A 17,500-nucleotide genomic window follows, 5' to 3' on the forward strand; every position below is an offset into this window, starting at 1 on the left:
AAGAAAGAAAAAGGGAGAAAAAGAAAACACAGGAAAAAAAAGGATGGAACCTAGAAAAAAATCCTGAAGGGGAATTCTCAAAATTCCATCAGGATTAGTTGCTCATAAGGGCCAAGTTTAATTAGGACAAACCTATATCCAAATGCCTACTGGGTGCACTACAAAAAAAACAGCATAATTGTTTTGCATTCCCGTGCCAGCAATTACACAAATAACTTGCAGTAAGATTCATATATAAACAAGGGCTAAAATACATGATTGCCTTTGTGCTTTAGAGAAAGCAGTTTGTACTGTAAATTCCTAAATCTGTTAGAAATTTTATTTTCATAATCTAAATTAATTCTCCATATGTATCATTCAAATCATCATCCTAATTTTCACTCAGCTGACAAGTATTTCTAATGACTGCATAACTGCTTATGTGTAATTGAATGTTAATTTGGGCTTTCTCGTGAATTGAGTGTTGCAAGTCTTGCCAAAGAAATCTCAGGAAAAACAATAAATTAATCACAATACTAACAAGTTAGACAGGAAAGTGGTGTGACCCCTCTTTAGCATAGAATCTATTAGACGAGAAAGGATTAACATGTATTTAGTAACACTATGTTTGTGTAAGCTGTTGTGCTGTATTGCTTACCTTATCTCAAGGAGTAGAGCTTTCAAAATGAGACTTGGCAATATGCGAGTTATATTTGTTGAATATTCATTCAGAATAGAAAAGCCTACTAATGCCTCATTTATATTGTCATTTAAATCTAGTGCCACTTTAGATTAATTATAATCCAAATTACAGCTCTATGCAATGCCAGAATTAATATGGAATTTATCCAGATTAATACATTTGCATTGAAAATGTAATATGTCTCTGCCATGGCTAAGGGGAGCACTTTTTAATAAGGTAGTAAACATGGGGAAGGATGGAAATTAACCTTCATTATTGCAATGAAAATTATCCTTTCATTCTACTCTAATTAGAAGGAATACTCTACCAGTAATTATAATTTTAGAATTATTTTGAGGCTGAATAACATCATCTAATGTGTCAGAAGTCTTAAATTATTGCAATCTTTATCAAACATATAGATTCATAAATAACTAAATAGTATTTTGATTGTAGGTTTTCCACGATTTTATTTCCTTCGCATTCTCCCCCTTGTTAGTCACACAAACATTTATATTTTTATTTTGGGGTTTCAAAGATGCTAAGAAAGTGAAGGCATCTGAATTGCAGTGAATTATGTCATTTTTGTATCAGCAATTTTACACAAGTTAAATAATTCCGTAACTGACAGTTAATCATTGAGTAGTATATTTTGTGGCACTTAATTATAATTAAACTTAGTTTTTCAGATAAATGCATTGAAAGTACATTATTCATCTAAAATAATGATGTGTATTATATATTGCAAAATGAATTACAGTTGTGTTTCACAATTAGGAAAAAAAGCAGTGTCTCAAGAATAGAAAGTGCATATTAAATACCAATAACAGGATTTAGTCTCTTCCTACAGCTGCTTTTTAAGCTGCCAGCATGCCAGGGGAACACCCAGCTATAAAAACAGTGCCACACTTCATGATCAGGACCATAATATTTTCTCTCCTCTCCCCTTTCTCCTTTAATACCCTATCTGTAAAGCTGACTTAGTTCAGCCTGTTTTTTGTTCAACTCCTTAAAACACTGAATCCAACACAAAGAAGAAAGTTAACACAGCAAGAAAAGGCACTAAGTTGTAGTAACTGTAAATTTGCTTTCATGAGGAGTCAAACCTCACTTGCTTTTGGCAGCTACACTTGTGGCAGGCAAGGACCAGGTGTAAAGTGCTGCTGCTCTGGGTTGGGGAGTTCCGTCCTCACCATGCACAGGGGTGATTGGCTTAGCCCCAGGGCGAAGAATCAGCCCTCTTTTTGTGCAAACTGTCAGTCACATATGCTTTGCTATAGGCCAGATGTAACTTCAGTCCTTTAAGAAGTAACAGTATTTGGCACTGAATGAATCCAGCACAACATCAACAACAAAAACAACAAAGGATCTGTAAATTTCAACAATTTATATAAATATCATAGTAAGCATAGTAAAAACCTGTGCTTTGTTATGCATTTATTGACCCCAGCACAGTGTTTTATGATTCCATGGTTTTATTATATTAACCACAAAAGAAAATTTAACCAAAAAAATATTTGTTTTTATTGAAACAAGAACTATGTGTTTTATGATTATTATTGGTCCTTTGAAGTAATTAAGTTGTCCTATCCTGTGGTGGAAGATGATGTGTAATATTAACCTTGTGTGTGCCCGGGCACATGCAGAGTGCACTCCAAGCTAAATTTCATTAGCAGTTATATGCCAATGCCAAAAACACAGTTAAATGCATTTTCTAAAACAGATTTCAGAGCAGAATTGGGATCCTAATTTCCGTAACAAAATGTTGAAAACAATCTAATGTGAGAAGAGAATTGTTTTCTTTTAGTTTTTAAATTCAGCATCCTGTATAATGAATTATATACCAGTTGAGATCCTGGCCCATTTGTCTTTATAAAGGAACATTTTAAAAGTGACATATGATAAAGGTAAGAAACAGCAGTCAACTGTTAGACATTTTTGACAGTTGGAAATGAAGAGAGGTTAATAATTTGAACCTATCCTTCTAAAACCTGAGAAGCAACCTTTCTCTGTTAATATAGTATGTCACTTTTTTACTTTGTATAACTCTCACAGTTAAGACATTTAAATAATAATGGTGTCTTGCCAAGTAAATACAGCTAAGCCAGTGAGTACTGTATTATAATAAACCAAACTGAGTAATAAAATGGTGTCTTTTGTTGTTGTATCACGTAGATTTTGCCTTTAAAGCTTTAGTAGTCCTTCAGGTTGTAGGCACAACCCTTACTGAGCCATCTAAATGAGGCCTCCAAGAGCCATTCCTGAGAGAGTAAAAATTCGGTGGGGCTCCAGAAAGCAGCTTGCTTGTACAGATATTAAACCTATGTTGACAAATTGGTCATTAAAAGTAGGAAAATATGGCAAGAATAAACTTCAATTTGAGCAAGAACACGTTAGAATTGCTAGCCTAAATTACACCAAAAGAAATAATTACCATCTTAGGAATGAATAGCAATGTGTGGGGAAATCAACATTAATGTATAAGTCATAAAATATGTTTGTTTGTTTGTTTGTTTTAAATGCCCTTCAGAATATGTCTCTGTATGATTCAGTTTTCAATTGTTTATTATTTTACCATGAGGATTTGATATTTACCCTGAAAGTTTTTCTCTTATCTTACTTCTCTTTAATGTTGCTCTTTTAATACCAAGCATTGCACGAATTGTATATGATATTGATAACAATAAAAAAGTTCTTAGTTTTGTCTACAGAAAAATAGAAGCATTTTCTTTGTTCATGTTTACTTTGTTCCAAAACATCCATGACCTTATTTTTAAATTAATCCTAGGTTATTGTGCAATGAGGTGCAATTTGTTCATTTATATGAACCTTATGTGGATTGAAAAAAATCAAGATAAATCTTCATGCACAGCATACAATCAGATTACCCCTGGACTATATATTTATGTTGGGTCTGATAGCAATCAATGGTTTAGCTTCATTGCATTTCAAGATGTATTTGCACCCAGTGTCCAGTGATAGTGTCCTCACCCTGGAAATAATTTAGTTGCAAATTGACTGGAAGATGGTGAAAATTGAAAGTTAAAATTAGAAATACTCATAATAAACAGCAGAAAAAAGGTCAGATGATGCCGCACTATGATGAGATTGGAATGGTTGGTAAATGAGGTTTTGTGTTTGTCGTGAGATGTATGTGACATGCCTACCCAATGCTCTTGTAATATCCAGCCTAGCAGAAGAGATTATCTGGCAAATTGACGCTGGAAAGAATTTTCTGATGGACTGGGAAATTAGAATTGCACTGCTTTCTTTGATGTGTGCACGACTGGGCCACGTTACACAGCTAGTTCAGGCATAACATTAAATATAGTATTTAATACTTAATAGTAGAACTATCTATAGAAAACAATTATATTCTGGTTTTGATCACAAATGCCAGACTATAAAAATTCACAGTGTAAACATCTAAGGCAATCCCAAATGACTGATCTTTGTATATAATTAATAATAATTTATCTCTGAAATCCTATTCTCCACAGTATTTCTTTTAAAGCCTCACTATATTTAGCTTCAGAATTGTAACTAGGCAGGAGTTATCAAAACAGCACAATAATCATATTGCTCAGACAGTTTAGAAAAGAGAGAGGGTAATTAAACATCAGCAAATTAATTATTTTGGAAAACAGGATTTTTAAGCAAAAGCTGATTTGTTTTAATGTAATACACAAATTCACACTGAGCTGCTAAATAAAGCATATTATTGATTAACTTTTAAAGGCAAACTAGGTTATCTAAACAGTAGAGTCCATTTTAGAATGTGTTTATGGAGTCTCCATCAAGGATAAAAGTGTATTTTCATCTTTATACTTATATACTTACTAGTTTTTTTTTTTTTTTTTTTTTTTTTTTTTTTTTTTTTCTTAGAACTTTTAAAAAATACCCTCAGAGACAACACAGACCTTTGGAATCACAGCCTCTTTGTAAAATAGGATATTTTAAAATTTAAAATGTGTTCTTAAAAATTATGTTTTTGGAACAGGAATAGTCACACCAGAGAAGGAACCAAAAGTGAACACTGTGGTAGGGGCACAACAGCTTCTTCTGGCAAAAGAAGAGGATGGTGCAGCTAAAAAATCAAAGCCTCCAGAGGACAGTAAATTTTGTCATGAGCAGGTAAAGGAAAGTGTAAGAATTTAATTGTATTCTAGAACTTTTCCAGATAACTCAAAAATAAAACAGAGATGATCTGCTATTAAAATAGCACTATCATCAAGTTATTAAAAGCACGCTGACTAATAGCCTGCATCTTAATTTGATGTTTTTCAGTTCTATCAATGTCCTTATTGTAACTACAATAGTAGGGACCCAAATCGTATCCAGATGCATGTCCTGTCACAGCATTCAATGCAACCTGTTATCTGCTGCCCCCTCTGCCAGGATGTCCTCAGCAACAAAATGCATCTCCAGCTTCATTTGACCCATCTGCACAGTGTGTCCCCTGACTGTGTGGAAAAGCTGCTCATGACAGTAAGTGTTCCAAATACTGATGTACATTCTACAGAAATATATTCAGGCCTCGTGGCAATGTATTTGTAGTGACATAGTATTTGGGTAACGTGATATGGGGAGCAGGTCAGGTTTCTTAGATTCTGTTGCCAGTTCATCCAGTGACTGATGTCCCTTGGGAAAATGACTGGAGGTGGATTTCAAAGATGATGAAAACCTGCAGTTTCCTCCTTGGAAAAGCAAAGCTTGTTAGTGTCTCTAAGAGCACACCCATAAAGTGGGTCTAATATTATCCAGGTCTCAGAGGTATCATGATTCTAGTTTGGAAAAAAAAAAAAAAAAAAAAAAAAGAGAACTTCCCTGGCTTCCCTGTAAAGTGTAGTTCCAAAATGTAGAAATGTTCCTGTGTATAACTGAGCTGTACTTTCATTATATAATATGAAAATCATTGTAAAATATGAATAGTGGTTCTAGTTGGAGAATACAAGTTTCATTATAAAATATGTCTTTATTTTTTTTTTCTTCTTTCTGCCTCTACATAAAAGGCCATTTAGATTTTTCATGGGGAAAAGAAAAAAAAAAAAAAAGTGTGAAGCAGGTAGGGCAATTCCTTTGGAATAAGGAATACCTGTTTTTAAGTACCTAACCTGGTTTGGGCACAGACTTGATTCATCCCATATCTGGGATGAATGCTTTAACCAGCAAACTCTGTTTGAAGAAAGAATCTCACCTGAACTCACCTAAGAAGTCATGTTCTTGACTGAGCAATTGCACAGACCATATAAAAAAAAAAAAAATTCTGTGAAAAATAATGTCTCAACATTACATAAATCAATGTCAGTAAATACACGATCAGGTGTAGAATGTTGTTATTAAGTTGTAGATTCAGTTAGAAAACAGATCTCCCAAGACAGCCTAGTGTCTTAGTTCTAGTTGTCTTGCTGTACTTGGAAATCTCAGATCCAGCTCTTTAAGGATTCATTTCTGTATCCATAGACAACTCCTCCATTTATAATGTGATGGTAGGCCAACCACCACATTGTGACTAAAATGGAAAAAAAAAAAAAAAAAAAAAAAGGAAGAAAGAATTGAAAGGGCTCTTTAATGAGCAGTATGTAATTGGAGATCAACAAAACCAATTTAGTTTTCTTTCTTCTTTTCTTATAATACTGCTGCAATAATCTAATACTGCTGTATAATACTAAATAGTGTGACTTTTCCTTTAATAATGCTGTGTTCTTGGCTTTCAAAGGTTCCTGTACCAGATGTCATGATGCCTAATAGTATGCTATTGCCAGCAGCTGCTTCAGAGAAATCTGAACGTGATACACCTGCAACTATTACAGCAGAGGGATCTGGGAAATATTCAGGTATGCAAGAAATAGCCCAGACACTTAAAACTAGGTATGGACAATTTAGGAATAAACCACTTTTTTCCTTCTGAGTAAAGTGAATCCTTTTTGGCTTGCATATAGCCACAGAGATTAAAACAGAAAAAAAAATAAAAATAAAAAAATTATCAAGGGGCCTGAATTTGGCTATCTGCACCCATACAAAGCTACTAGGATGTACGTGTATACGAGAATGGTTCCTTGTGGTAGAGGTAAAATTAATCACTCAGTAGTGCCTAACCTCTTTGAAGGTAAGACCCTCCTTGTTTATCCAACAAATAAGGCCCAGTCCTAAAACACAGTGGTACTTTCACCAGCTTCTTTGGGGAATGTTAGGCAAATAACCCTGACTCCATTTGCAGTAATAGGTTTCTTGTGCTCTTCTCCTGTACTCTTATCATACTCTGTGCTGGGAAGCTACTTTACTGTGTCTCACAGTATGCTCCTCCCTCTGTCCTCAGACCACTTTCCTCCTAGCCTATCTTTTTAATCACCTGTCCTAACTATTGTCCCCACTTCTACTCCCTCCCTCAATCTTACCGTTTAATGCTCACATTATACCAATAAACTCCTACCTTATGAAAAAGAGAAGTGCTGCGCTGGGCTGTGCTGCTATTGTCACTCTGATCATCATGTTTGCATTTTATTATTTCTATTAATACACAGCATACATAGCCTCTCTTGATTTCCAGTGGAAAACAAGACACTAATATTATGTGCTATTCTCTTATACCTGCATAAAAGACACTTCACTTTCTTTAACTAGGTGAAAGTCCTGTGGATGAAAAAAGTTCTCCTGGGATGGAAGAATCAAAAGCTGGAATGGAAATTAAGAACGAGGAACAGAAGCCACCTAAGGAATCTACTGAAACAGCAGATTGGAATAAGAGTAGCAGTAAAGATATAAAGACCACTGACTCAATGCCAGATCAACTAAATGAACAGCAGAAGAAGCAACAGCTCTCTGTTTCTGACCGCCATGTCTATAAGTACCGTTGTAACCATTGTAGCTTGGCTTTTAAGACTATGCAGAAGCTTCAGATACATTCCCAATATCATGCTATTAGAGCAGCTACCATGTGTAGCCTATGCCAACGTAACTTCCGTACATTCCAGGCTTTAAAAAAACACTTGGAAGCAGGCCACCCTGAACTCAATGAAGCTGAACTTCAGCAGCTATGCTCATCTTTACCTGTCAATGGTGAACTCTGGGCAGAAAGTGAAAATATGGGACAAGATGATCATGCACTTGAACAGGAAATAGAAAGAGATTATGAGATGGATCAGGAAGGAAAAGCAAGTCCTGTAGGAAGTGATAGTAGCTCTATTCCAGATGATATGGGCTCAGAACCAAAGCGGACCTTACCTTTTAGAAAAGGGCCAAATTTTACTATGGAAAAATTTCTAGATCCGTCTCGCCCATATAAGTGTACAGTGTGTAAAGAGTCTTTCACCCAAAAGAACATTCTCTTGGTCCACTATAACTCAGTCTCCCATCTACATAAACTCAAAAAGGTTTTGCAGGAAGCATCAAGTCCTGTCCCTCAAGAAACAAACAGCAGCACTGACAACAAACCCTACAAGTGCAGCATTTGTAATGTTGCATATAGCCAAAGTTCTACATTGGAAATCCATATGAGATCTGTGCTTCATCAGACAAAGGCAAGGGCTGCAAAATTAGAACCAAGTGGTAATATAAGTAGCGGAAATAGTGTAGCAGGGAATGTTAATAGCCCCAGCCAAGGAATGCTAGATTCTATGAGCTTACCAGCAGTTAACAGCAAAGAAACACATTTAGATGCCAAAGAACTAAATAAAAAGCAGCCTTCTGAATTAATTTCTGCTCAGCCTACACATCACCCACCCCAGTCACCAGCACAACTTCAAATGCAACTACAGCATGAACTGCAACAGCAAGCTGCATTCTTTCAACCCCAATTTCTAAACCCAGCTTTTTTGCCTCACTTTCCGATGACACCAGAAACACTCTTACAATTTCAACAGCCTCAGTTCCTTTTCCCATTCTATATACCTGGGACAGAATTTAGCTTAAGCCCAGATCTGGGTTTGCCTGGTTCTGCCACATTCGGTATGCCTGGAATGGCTGGTATGACTGGATCACTGCTAGAAGATTTAAAGCAGCAGATTCAAAGTCAGCACCATGTTGGCCAGACACAGCTTCAGATACTGCAGCAACAAGCACAACAGTACCAATCTACTCAACCCCAACTTCAGTCTCAAAAACAGCAGCAGCAAAGCAACAAGATGATGAAAGCAGAGCAAAACAGCTTAGTAAATACTGACTGCCAGTTGATAAAGGATATACCATCATATAAGGAATCCGAAGAGATTTCTGAGAAACAGGAGAAGCCAAAGCAAGATTTTACTAATGAGAATGAAGGACTAAAAGAAAACAAAGACATGAAGAAGCCAAAATCCTCAGAACCAGCCATCCCACCACCCAGAATAGCTTCTGGAGCAAGGGGGAATGCAGCTAAGGCTTTGTTGGAGAACTTTGGGTTTGAGTTAGTTATCCAATACAATGAGAACAGACAAAAGGTGCAGAAAAAAAGCAAGACTGGTGAAGGTGAAAATACAGACAAACTGGAATGTGGAACCTGCAGTAAGCTCTTTTCCAATATTCTTATTTTGAAGAGTCACCAAGAACATGTGCATGGACAATTTTTTCCATATGGAGCATTAGAAAAGTTTGCCAGGCAGTACAGGGAGGCATATGACAAGCTTTATCCAATTTCTCCGTCTTCTCCAGAAACACCGCCACCACCACCACCTCCTCCACCACCGCCACCTCCTCCTCCTCCAACTCCTTCTCAGCCTTCTTCAGCCGGGGCTGGAAAAATTCAAAACACAACTCCCACTCCTTTACAAGCTCCACCACCCACACCACCACCGCCACCTCCTCCACCACCACCACCTCCTCCACCACCACCACCACCATCAGCCCCACCTCAAGTCCAGCTTCCTGTTTCACTTGATCTCCCACTCTTCCCTCCAATTATGATGCAGCCAGTGCAGCATCCTGCACTGCCTCCTCAGCTTGCCCTCCAGTTGCCACCAATGGATACTTTGTCTGCAGATCTTACCCAGCTTTGTCAGCAGCAGCTGGGCTTAGATCCCAATTTCCTGCGCCACTCTCAGTTCAAGCGCCCACGTACAAGAATTACAGATGACCAGCTAAAAATATTGCGGGCTTATTTTGATATAAACAATTCTCCAAGTGAAGAACAAATCCAAGAAATGGCTGAGAAGTCTGGTCTTTCACAGAAAGTTATCAAGCACTGGTTTCGTAATACACTGTTTAAAGAACGACAGAGAAATAAAGATTCTCCATATAACTTCAGCAACCCTCCCATAACAGTGTTGGAAGATATCAGAATAGATCCCCAGCCTTCAACTGTAGAACCTTACAAGTCTGATGCATCTTTCAGCAAGAGATCATCTAGGACACGATTTACTGACTACCAGCTTCGTGTCCTCCAAGACTTCTTTGATACAAATGCTTATCCAAAGGATGATGAAATTGAACAACTTTCAACTGTTCTTAACCTACCTACTCGAGTTATTGTTGTATGGTTCCAAAATGCACGACAAAAAGCTCGCAAAAGTTACGAAAATCAAGCTGACACTAAAGACAATGAGAAAAGGGAATTGACAAATGAGCGCTACATTCGAACTAGTAACATGCAATATCAGTGCAAAAAGTGCAGTGTAGTTTTTCCCAGGATCTTTGATTTGATTACACACCAGAAAAAGCAGTGTTATAAAGATGAAGATGATGATGCTCAAGATGAAAGCCAAACTGAAGATTCCATGGATGCCTCTGATCAAACAGTGTATAAGAACTGCACAGTTTCAGGCCAAAGCGAGTCATCAAAAAGTGTGGCAGTCACAGCAGCAAGCTCTGGCTCTGGTTCTAGTACTCCTTTGATTCCATCACCCAAACCAGAACCTGAGAAGGCTTCTCCTAAACCGGAGTCCATAGAAAAAACAAAACAAAATGAAACCATCTCTAAGCAAACTGATACAACTTCCCAAAGCACCAAACCAGTACAGTCTGCTCCAGTAACCCCTTCTGATCCTCAGCCCTCAGCCTCTCAACCACAGCAACAAAAACCACCACAAATAGTAGGGAGACCTCCTTCTGCATCACAAACTGCACCTGTTCCATCCAGTCCTTTACCAATTTCAATGACTCCTCTACAGAACAGTCTACCTCCTCAGTTATTACAGTACCAATGTGATCAGTGTACAGTTGCCTTTCCAACTCTAGAACTTTGGCAAGAGCACCAGCACATGCATTTCCTAGCAGCCCAAAACCAATTTCTTCACTCACAATTTTTAGAAAGACCAATGGATATGCCCTATATGATATTTGACCCCAATAATCCTTTGATGACTGGACAGTTACTTAATAGTTCTCTTGCTCAGATGCCACCACAGACTGGTTCATCACACACGACACACCCTGCTACAGTTTCTGGTTCCATGAAACGAAAATTGGATGATAAGGAAGACAATAACGGTAGTGAAAAAGAGGGAGGAAACAGTGGAGAAGATCAACATCGTGATAAACGTTTAAGAACTACAATTACTCCAGAGCAGCTAGAAATACTTTATGAAAAGTACCTATTAGATTCCAACCCCACCAGAAAGATGTTAGATCACATTGCACGTGAAGTGGGACTTAAAAAGAGAGTTGTACAAGTCTGGTTTCAGAATACAAGAGCCCGAGAACGAAAGGGACAATTCCGTGCAGTTGGTCCAGCCCAGTCCCATAAAAGATGTCCTTTTTGTCGAGCTCTGTTTAAAGCAAAATCAGCTTTAGAAAGTCATATTCGCTCTCGACATTGGAATGAAGGGAAACAGGCAGGTTATAGTTTGCCTCCAAGTCCTTTGATATCAACTGAAGACGGAGGAGAAAGTCCCCAAAAGTACATATTTTTTGATTACCCATCATTGTCATTAGCAAAAACTGAATTATCAAGTGAAAATGAATTAGCCTCCACTGTATCAACCCCTGTTAGCAAAACTGCAGAAATGTCACCGAAGAATCTCTTAAGTCCTTCTTCTTTTAAAGCAGAGTCAAGTGAGGATATAGAAAATTTGAATGCCCCTCCTACTGACTCTGGATATGATCAAAACAAGACTGACTTTGATGAGACTTCGTCAATTAATACAGCAATTAGTGATGCCACGACAGGAGATGAGGGGAACAATGAAATGGAAAGTACGACTGGCAGTTCAGGGGATGCAAAGCCTGCATCACCTCCCAAAGAACCAAAAACACTTGCAAATGATACTCTCACAAAAGCTGCAACTACACCTACAAATGAGAATACTGATGATAAATTTCTCTTTTCCCTAACAAGCCCCTCAATACATTTCAGTGACAAGGATGGTGATCATGACCAAAGTTATTACATTACTGATGACCCCGATGATAATGCTGACCGCAGTGAAACTTCAAGCATAGCTGATCCAAGTTCACCTAACCCATTTGGAGCTAGCAATCCCTTTAAATCCAAAAACAGTGATCGGCCAGGCCACAAACGTTTCCGAACACAAATGAGTAACCTCCAGCTTAAAGTTCTCAAGGCTTGCTTTAGTGACTACCGGACTCCTACAATGCAAGAATGTGAAATGCTAGGGAATGAGATTGGTCTGCCCAAACGTGTGGTCCAAGTCTGGTTTCAGAATGCACGGGCTAAAGAAAAGAAATTCAAAATTAACATAGGGAAGCCATTCATGATAAATCAGACTGGGCCTGATGGAACAAAGCCCGAATGCTCTCTATGTGGTGTGAAATATTCTGCACGTTTGTCCATAAGAGATCACATATTTTCCAAACAACATATTACAAAAGTGAGAGAAACTGTGGGAAGTCAGCTAGATCGGGAGAAAGATTATTTAGCTCCTACAACAGTTAGACAGCTGATGGCACAGCAAGAATTGGATCGCATAAAGAAGGCTACCGATGTGCTAGGATTAACAGTACAGCAACCAGGCATGATGGACAGCAGTTCTCTTCATGGTATCAGTTTGCCAGCAGCATATCCAGGACTCCCTGGCCTTCCTCCTGTTCTTCTGCCTGGAATGAATGGTCCATCCTCGTTACCTGGATTTCCACAAAGTTCAAACAGTAAGTCTATAAGGGGATGATTTTCTTGTTTTATTAATTTGATCAACTTGCCTAGTCACCATCCCCTTCTAAAACAGCATATTATGCATTCATATCACTGTATGACAGAACACTGGAACAGATTGCCCATAGAGGTTGTGGAGTCTCCTTCCTTGGAGAGCTTCAAAAGCCACCTGGACATGGTCTTGGGCAACCTGCTAAATGTTTCCCTGCTTGAGCAGGGAGTTTGGAGCAGATGACTTCCAGAGGTCCCTTTCACTTTAACCATTCTGTGATCCTGCAATTCTATGATACTTATGAGGCTTGTGTGAGTAGATAAAAAATATTGCAATAAGGTGTACTCACTGCAATTCTGAATTGTTGCTGCAGCCTGGACGATATCTCTTTTTTCCCTAAACAGAAAAACATCATTTTAATTGAAATCTAATCAACAGAAATGTTTTTGGTCTATATTAGGCTTCTGTAACATCACTAGTGTAATAATAGAAAAGTTACAGGGTATTTTTTTTTTTTCTGAATGTTGTTGATGTAGGCAAAACATGGATTAGAATTTTGTCTGTAAAATTTTTTGTATGCAAACATTTAAAATAATGTCTGATGACGTGCAGAATAGTTATTCCCATACTGCTGGATCATCAGGCATTTGGTCCACACCTTAAGTCAGTTCAATCTGTTTTTTAACTGACAATAAATACTAACAAAACAAAACAAAAAAAATGTTGGCTAAGACCCTCTACAATATTTCTGAATAATTGACTGATAGGATAAGTTTTCTGTTGAAGGCAATTACTAATGGCAGTTTCATTGTTATCCATATTCCAGGGGTATCCGAATATCTCTTAAACCTAATTGGTAAAATTATTGCAGACATGAAACCTTACACTTGGACTTGTGCTTTTAAAGTGAACACATAACTGTTTTGCTGAGGTTGAATCTGTTTTTTGCTCAAATTGGAAAACACTTCTTCTTGAATTTTCTGCAGAATGTTTTGTTTAGTCCCCAAAAATGAAGCTTTGTGTGTGCCTAATAGTCTCCAATTTTGCACTCAGAGTTCACTCTCAGTACATCCTTGCAGACTGAAAGTCTCCCGTTTATCCTCTAATTTTACACGTATCAAATACATGCACACCAGAGGCAGTGAGTTGGTTGAGATACTTCACTTCACTTTATGCAGTAATTCCATTTGCTGTTGGTCTCTAAATTTTTATTTATTTATTTATTTATGGAAGGTAAGGTACGGGATTAATCACTAGTATTGTTAGGCAAACTAAGACTTAAGCAATGTGTTCTCTGCTCTGCAGCTCTGGTTTGATTGATGATGATGATGTTATTGTTTCCCTAAGTGGTGGTCAAAGCATCTTGCTTTTTTCTTCATTGGATCAGAATGACTTTCCTTCCACAATGGAGTCTCTGGCTGACTGCCCTCTGGCTTTTGTCAAACACTTATTGGCACAGAGAGTGCTTATAAAGGAAATATAAAGTTGTTGTATTTCCTTCTTAATGGCATACAGTGTCCAGGTCCAAAAATGGCTGGTCATTGTTCATTAAAATTATAGGTATGGTTTCTCCATATAATTTTGCTAAATAGATTTGGTTAGTTTGACCTTCAGGTAAAATAGGCTCCAGAAAACTCAGACTTGGGCTATACCAGTAAAATAATTTGCTTGGGAACATATCATTACATAGTTCTTGTCTCAAAAACAGGAAGTCCACATTCAAAGTGACACCTGGGAATGGCTGAAAACCCATGGTAGCCTCTTAGTTGTTCCCAGGCATTGTTTTGGAGGATGTTAGTTCATGTCAGCCAGAACTGTGCCAATGTCCTTTCTCACTGTTCACCTTTAAAAATAACCAAGTTCAGTTTTTAGGAAATGTTCTCTGGTACTGTTCAACTTACTAGCATCAATTCAGCCTCAGAATCTAAGTTTTGCTGTTAATAGTATAAAAACAGAATTACAGGTAAACAGGCCAACTGTTCCACAGTAACTTACTATTTATATTTTATAATTTCCACAAATTAGCTCTTCTCTAAGATAAACTTAAATCATTAGGACCATAGCATACGCAGTGCTCTGACAATTGAGATGGATTTTTAGCCCCTTTCATCTTGCATCTTAAGGTTAATTAGCCCATTGTGGGCAAAAGCCCACTGTGTAAAACAGCTGGTAGAGTCTTGTTTTTTTCCCTTCTGCCAAATGCTAAATAGCCCCCGCATCCCCCTTTTGTTCCTTGGCAAATACTTACATTCATAAATCTCCATTCCCTAATGATACGAAATGGAGCAGTTATAGTGAATGGAAATAATAGATTATTTTAATCATTCGTTATATATATTAAAAGAAAAATAAAAAAAGTAATTTACTCAGATTTTCTCCAGTATGTGCTCAACACCAGTATTTCCTGCACCTAATTAGCCCATTTCTATTTTCTTATATACACTGCTTTGGTTGATAATTCAGATTCATATTTGATGCTAAGTGTTTAAGAATGATTTTTTTTGGAAGCAGGCTCCCAAGCAAGCTTTTCTTTGGATACGGTTCTTCTAGCAGTGTATATATTCTCAGTCAGCAGGACAGTTGTTCTGCATCATTCTTTACATGAAGGATTTTCTGAAGCTAACTCCATGATGACTATCCTATACTTCAATTATACTTCTTGTGAATTCTTCTGCAGCTGTGCCATTTCTTCTCTTTTGGCCCCAATTCTGAAAATGCACTTTAGAAGAAATCTCACTAGGACCTCTTATCTTCAAATATTTACCTGTTCTCATTGATGTTTACAGGGTTGGTATTTCCTGTTGTAAAACACATCTATTCTGTCCTACATGCTTGTTTAAAGGACAAATTTCAGAATTAGTACAATACTCGCTTTTAAAGAAAATATCTGCTGTTTGCTAAGACAGGGAACTTCTGAAATTACAGTAATAAGCATCAAAATTAAAATTCTCTTTTGTGCTTCTCTTTACTCATGCTAGACAGAGAACTGAGACTTTTTAGTTTCACTTATGTTATGAGGGATTTCACTTGAATTCAACATTGCTCTTTATAAGTTTCCAAAAAGGAGTAAAAACAACTAACTTTTGCAAAATACTATTATTTTCTAAATAAAATATTTTTTTTTTTTTTTTTTTTTAAACAGGTTTGAAATGGAACAATAGTGCTAAATCACACGAGGGAAATATTTATACTATGCTTCATTTTATCTCCTTTATATGTTGCTCAGACTGAACTTCTATTTGCAAAGTTTATTACACTCATCAAAATAAGATTAATTTCTCCATTTCTGACTGAAAGGACCCATTAACTTTAAATTCAGTTATTTGGTTCTGAAACAAGTGCTTTGCAATGTCAGAGTTATCACGATAACTCTAGAACTCTGATTCTAGAATGATGTATCCGAGTATATTCTCACCTATGGGATACATTTCTGTAGGTAACATAATTATATCATCTTGTCGACATCAAATACTGAGTGAGTTCTCAATGGCATTGCTTTGTTTGCTCAGCATAATTCCTAATATGGAGTTATTGGTGGAATTGTAATATATACAGAATACATACACAATTTTATTTCTGTTTTGTCTTTGTTCTTCAAGTACCTTATTGTTTTCTAGATGACTGTAGATAGAAGAGTTCACCTCCTTTTTTTTTAAAGGTGTTCTTGAAATTCACATTCTTTTTTTCTTATTAGCTTTTCTTCTTAGCTTAGTGTTTTTGCCTGTGATGCCTTACAGAAAACTAGTGCTTCATCTTGCCTCTAGCTATTAATAGTGGTTCTATGAACCTTTTAATGTCATCATCGTTACCATAGTTTTTTTGGATATCACTTAAACCTGGGCTGCTTGAAGATTCACAGCAGCTTTTTCCAAGAATGCACACATCACTGGGTAACATGTACTTAGTGGTTTTGAAAATCTTATCAAGAGGGAAATTTGATTCAACAGCAATTACTTTCCTTGTTATTAGGTCACTAAATTCTGTTCTCTGTTTGCTTTTTGCCCATTGATAGCAGTTTCATTTCTATATTTTTAGTCCTCTGATTCCTCTAAGAGAAAGAGAAATCACTCCTTTTTTTGGAGTCACTTAAAAGAGTTTAGGAAGATTGGAATGTTTCTTCATGATTAGTGAATTTTCTATTTTACATCTCTCATGACTGAAAATGGAGTATTTCTTTCATCACATTTTGTTCATTTAGTTTTTATACCCTCAGCTCCACCTTTAACTTTCAATATAATAGGTGGATTTCACTCTTCTAGAGCAGCTTGTCTGGATATTTAAATGCATTCTAAGCTTTCAACTAAATTCCAAAGAATATCTGAAAAATGTAATAGATCTTGGCTGCCATGGTCATCATCAATGTGAGCAGAATGAAGACAACATGATGGGTAAGGCTTGAAGAGATTAAGAATAGAAAGAAATCAGAAAAAATTGTAAGTAGCCGACAGTCCAAAAATCATGACAAGGCTGGGGCAGCAGTTCATACTGACTGCGTCATTCATGAGTTTTCCATCTATAGTATTTATCATCTGAAACATTTTCAGCAGACTTCATACTCCATTGCCTGTTCCTTCCTGTTGAAAGCATAGGGTAAAACAATCCCCTTCCACGTCACTATGCAGTAACTGTGACAATTACCCACTTCTTAATTATAACTGCTGTGACTTCTTTCACTGTACTATCTAATCCATGTTCATGATGCTTTTTAACTCCTTAGTGTTCCCCTACCATTAAATAGGAGTAATGACACAGTGACAAACATTAAATGGCCTCTTTTTAAATCTGATAATTATTCCCTTTGAATCCTAATTGCTTTATTCCTAAG

The 17,500-nt window shown here is 37.0% G+C and overlaps 1 protein-coding gene across 2 annotated transcripts in view; it reads left to right on the plus strand.

Moving 5' to 3' along the window:
• Positions 1-17,500, plus strand: part of ZFHX4 (zinc finger homeobox 4) — a 149,906-nt gene that overhangs the window by 128,381 nt on the left and 4,025 nt on the right. For both annotated transcript variants that reach the window (XM_082754062.1, XM_082754063.1), the window contains 4 exons: positions 4,662-4,795; positions 4,949-5,149; positions 6,381-6,498; positions 7,286-12,679. In XM_082754062.1, the coding sequence (XP_082610188.1) occupies positions 4,662-4,795; positions 4,949-5,149; positions 6,381-6,498; positions 7,286-12,679 (5,847 nt within the window). The remainder of the gene's footprint in view (positions 1-4,661; positions 4,796-4,948; positions 5,150-6,380; positions 6,499-7,285; positions 12,680-17,500) is intronic.

Source organism: Aythya marila (genome assembly GCF_965140915.1).
Source record: "Aythya marila genome assembly, chromosome: 2".
Classification (NCBI taxonomy): Eukaryota; Metazoa; Chordata; class Aves; order Anseriformes; family Anatidae; genus Aythya; species Aythya marila.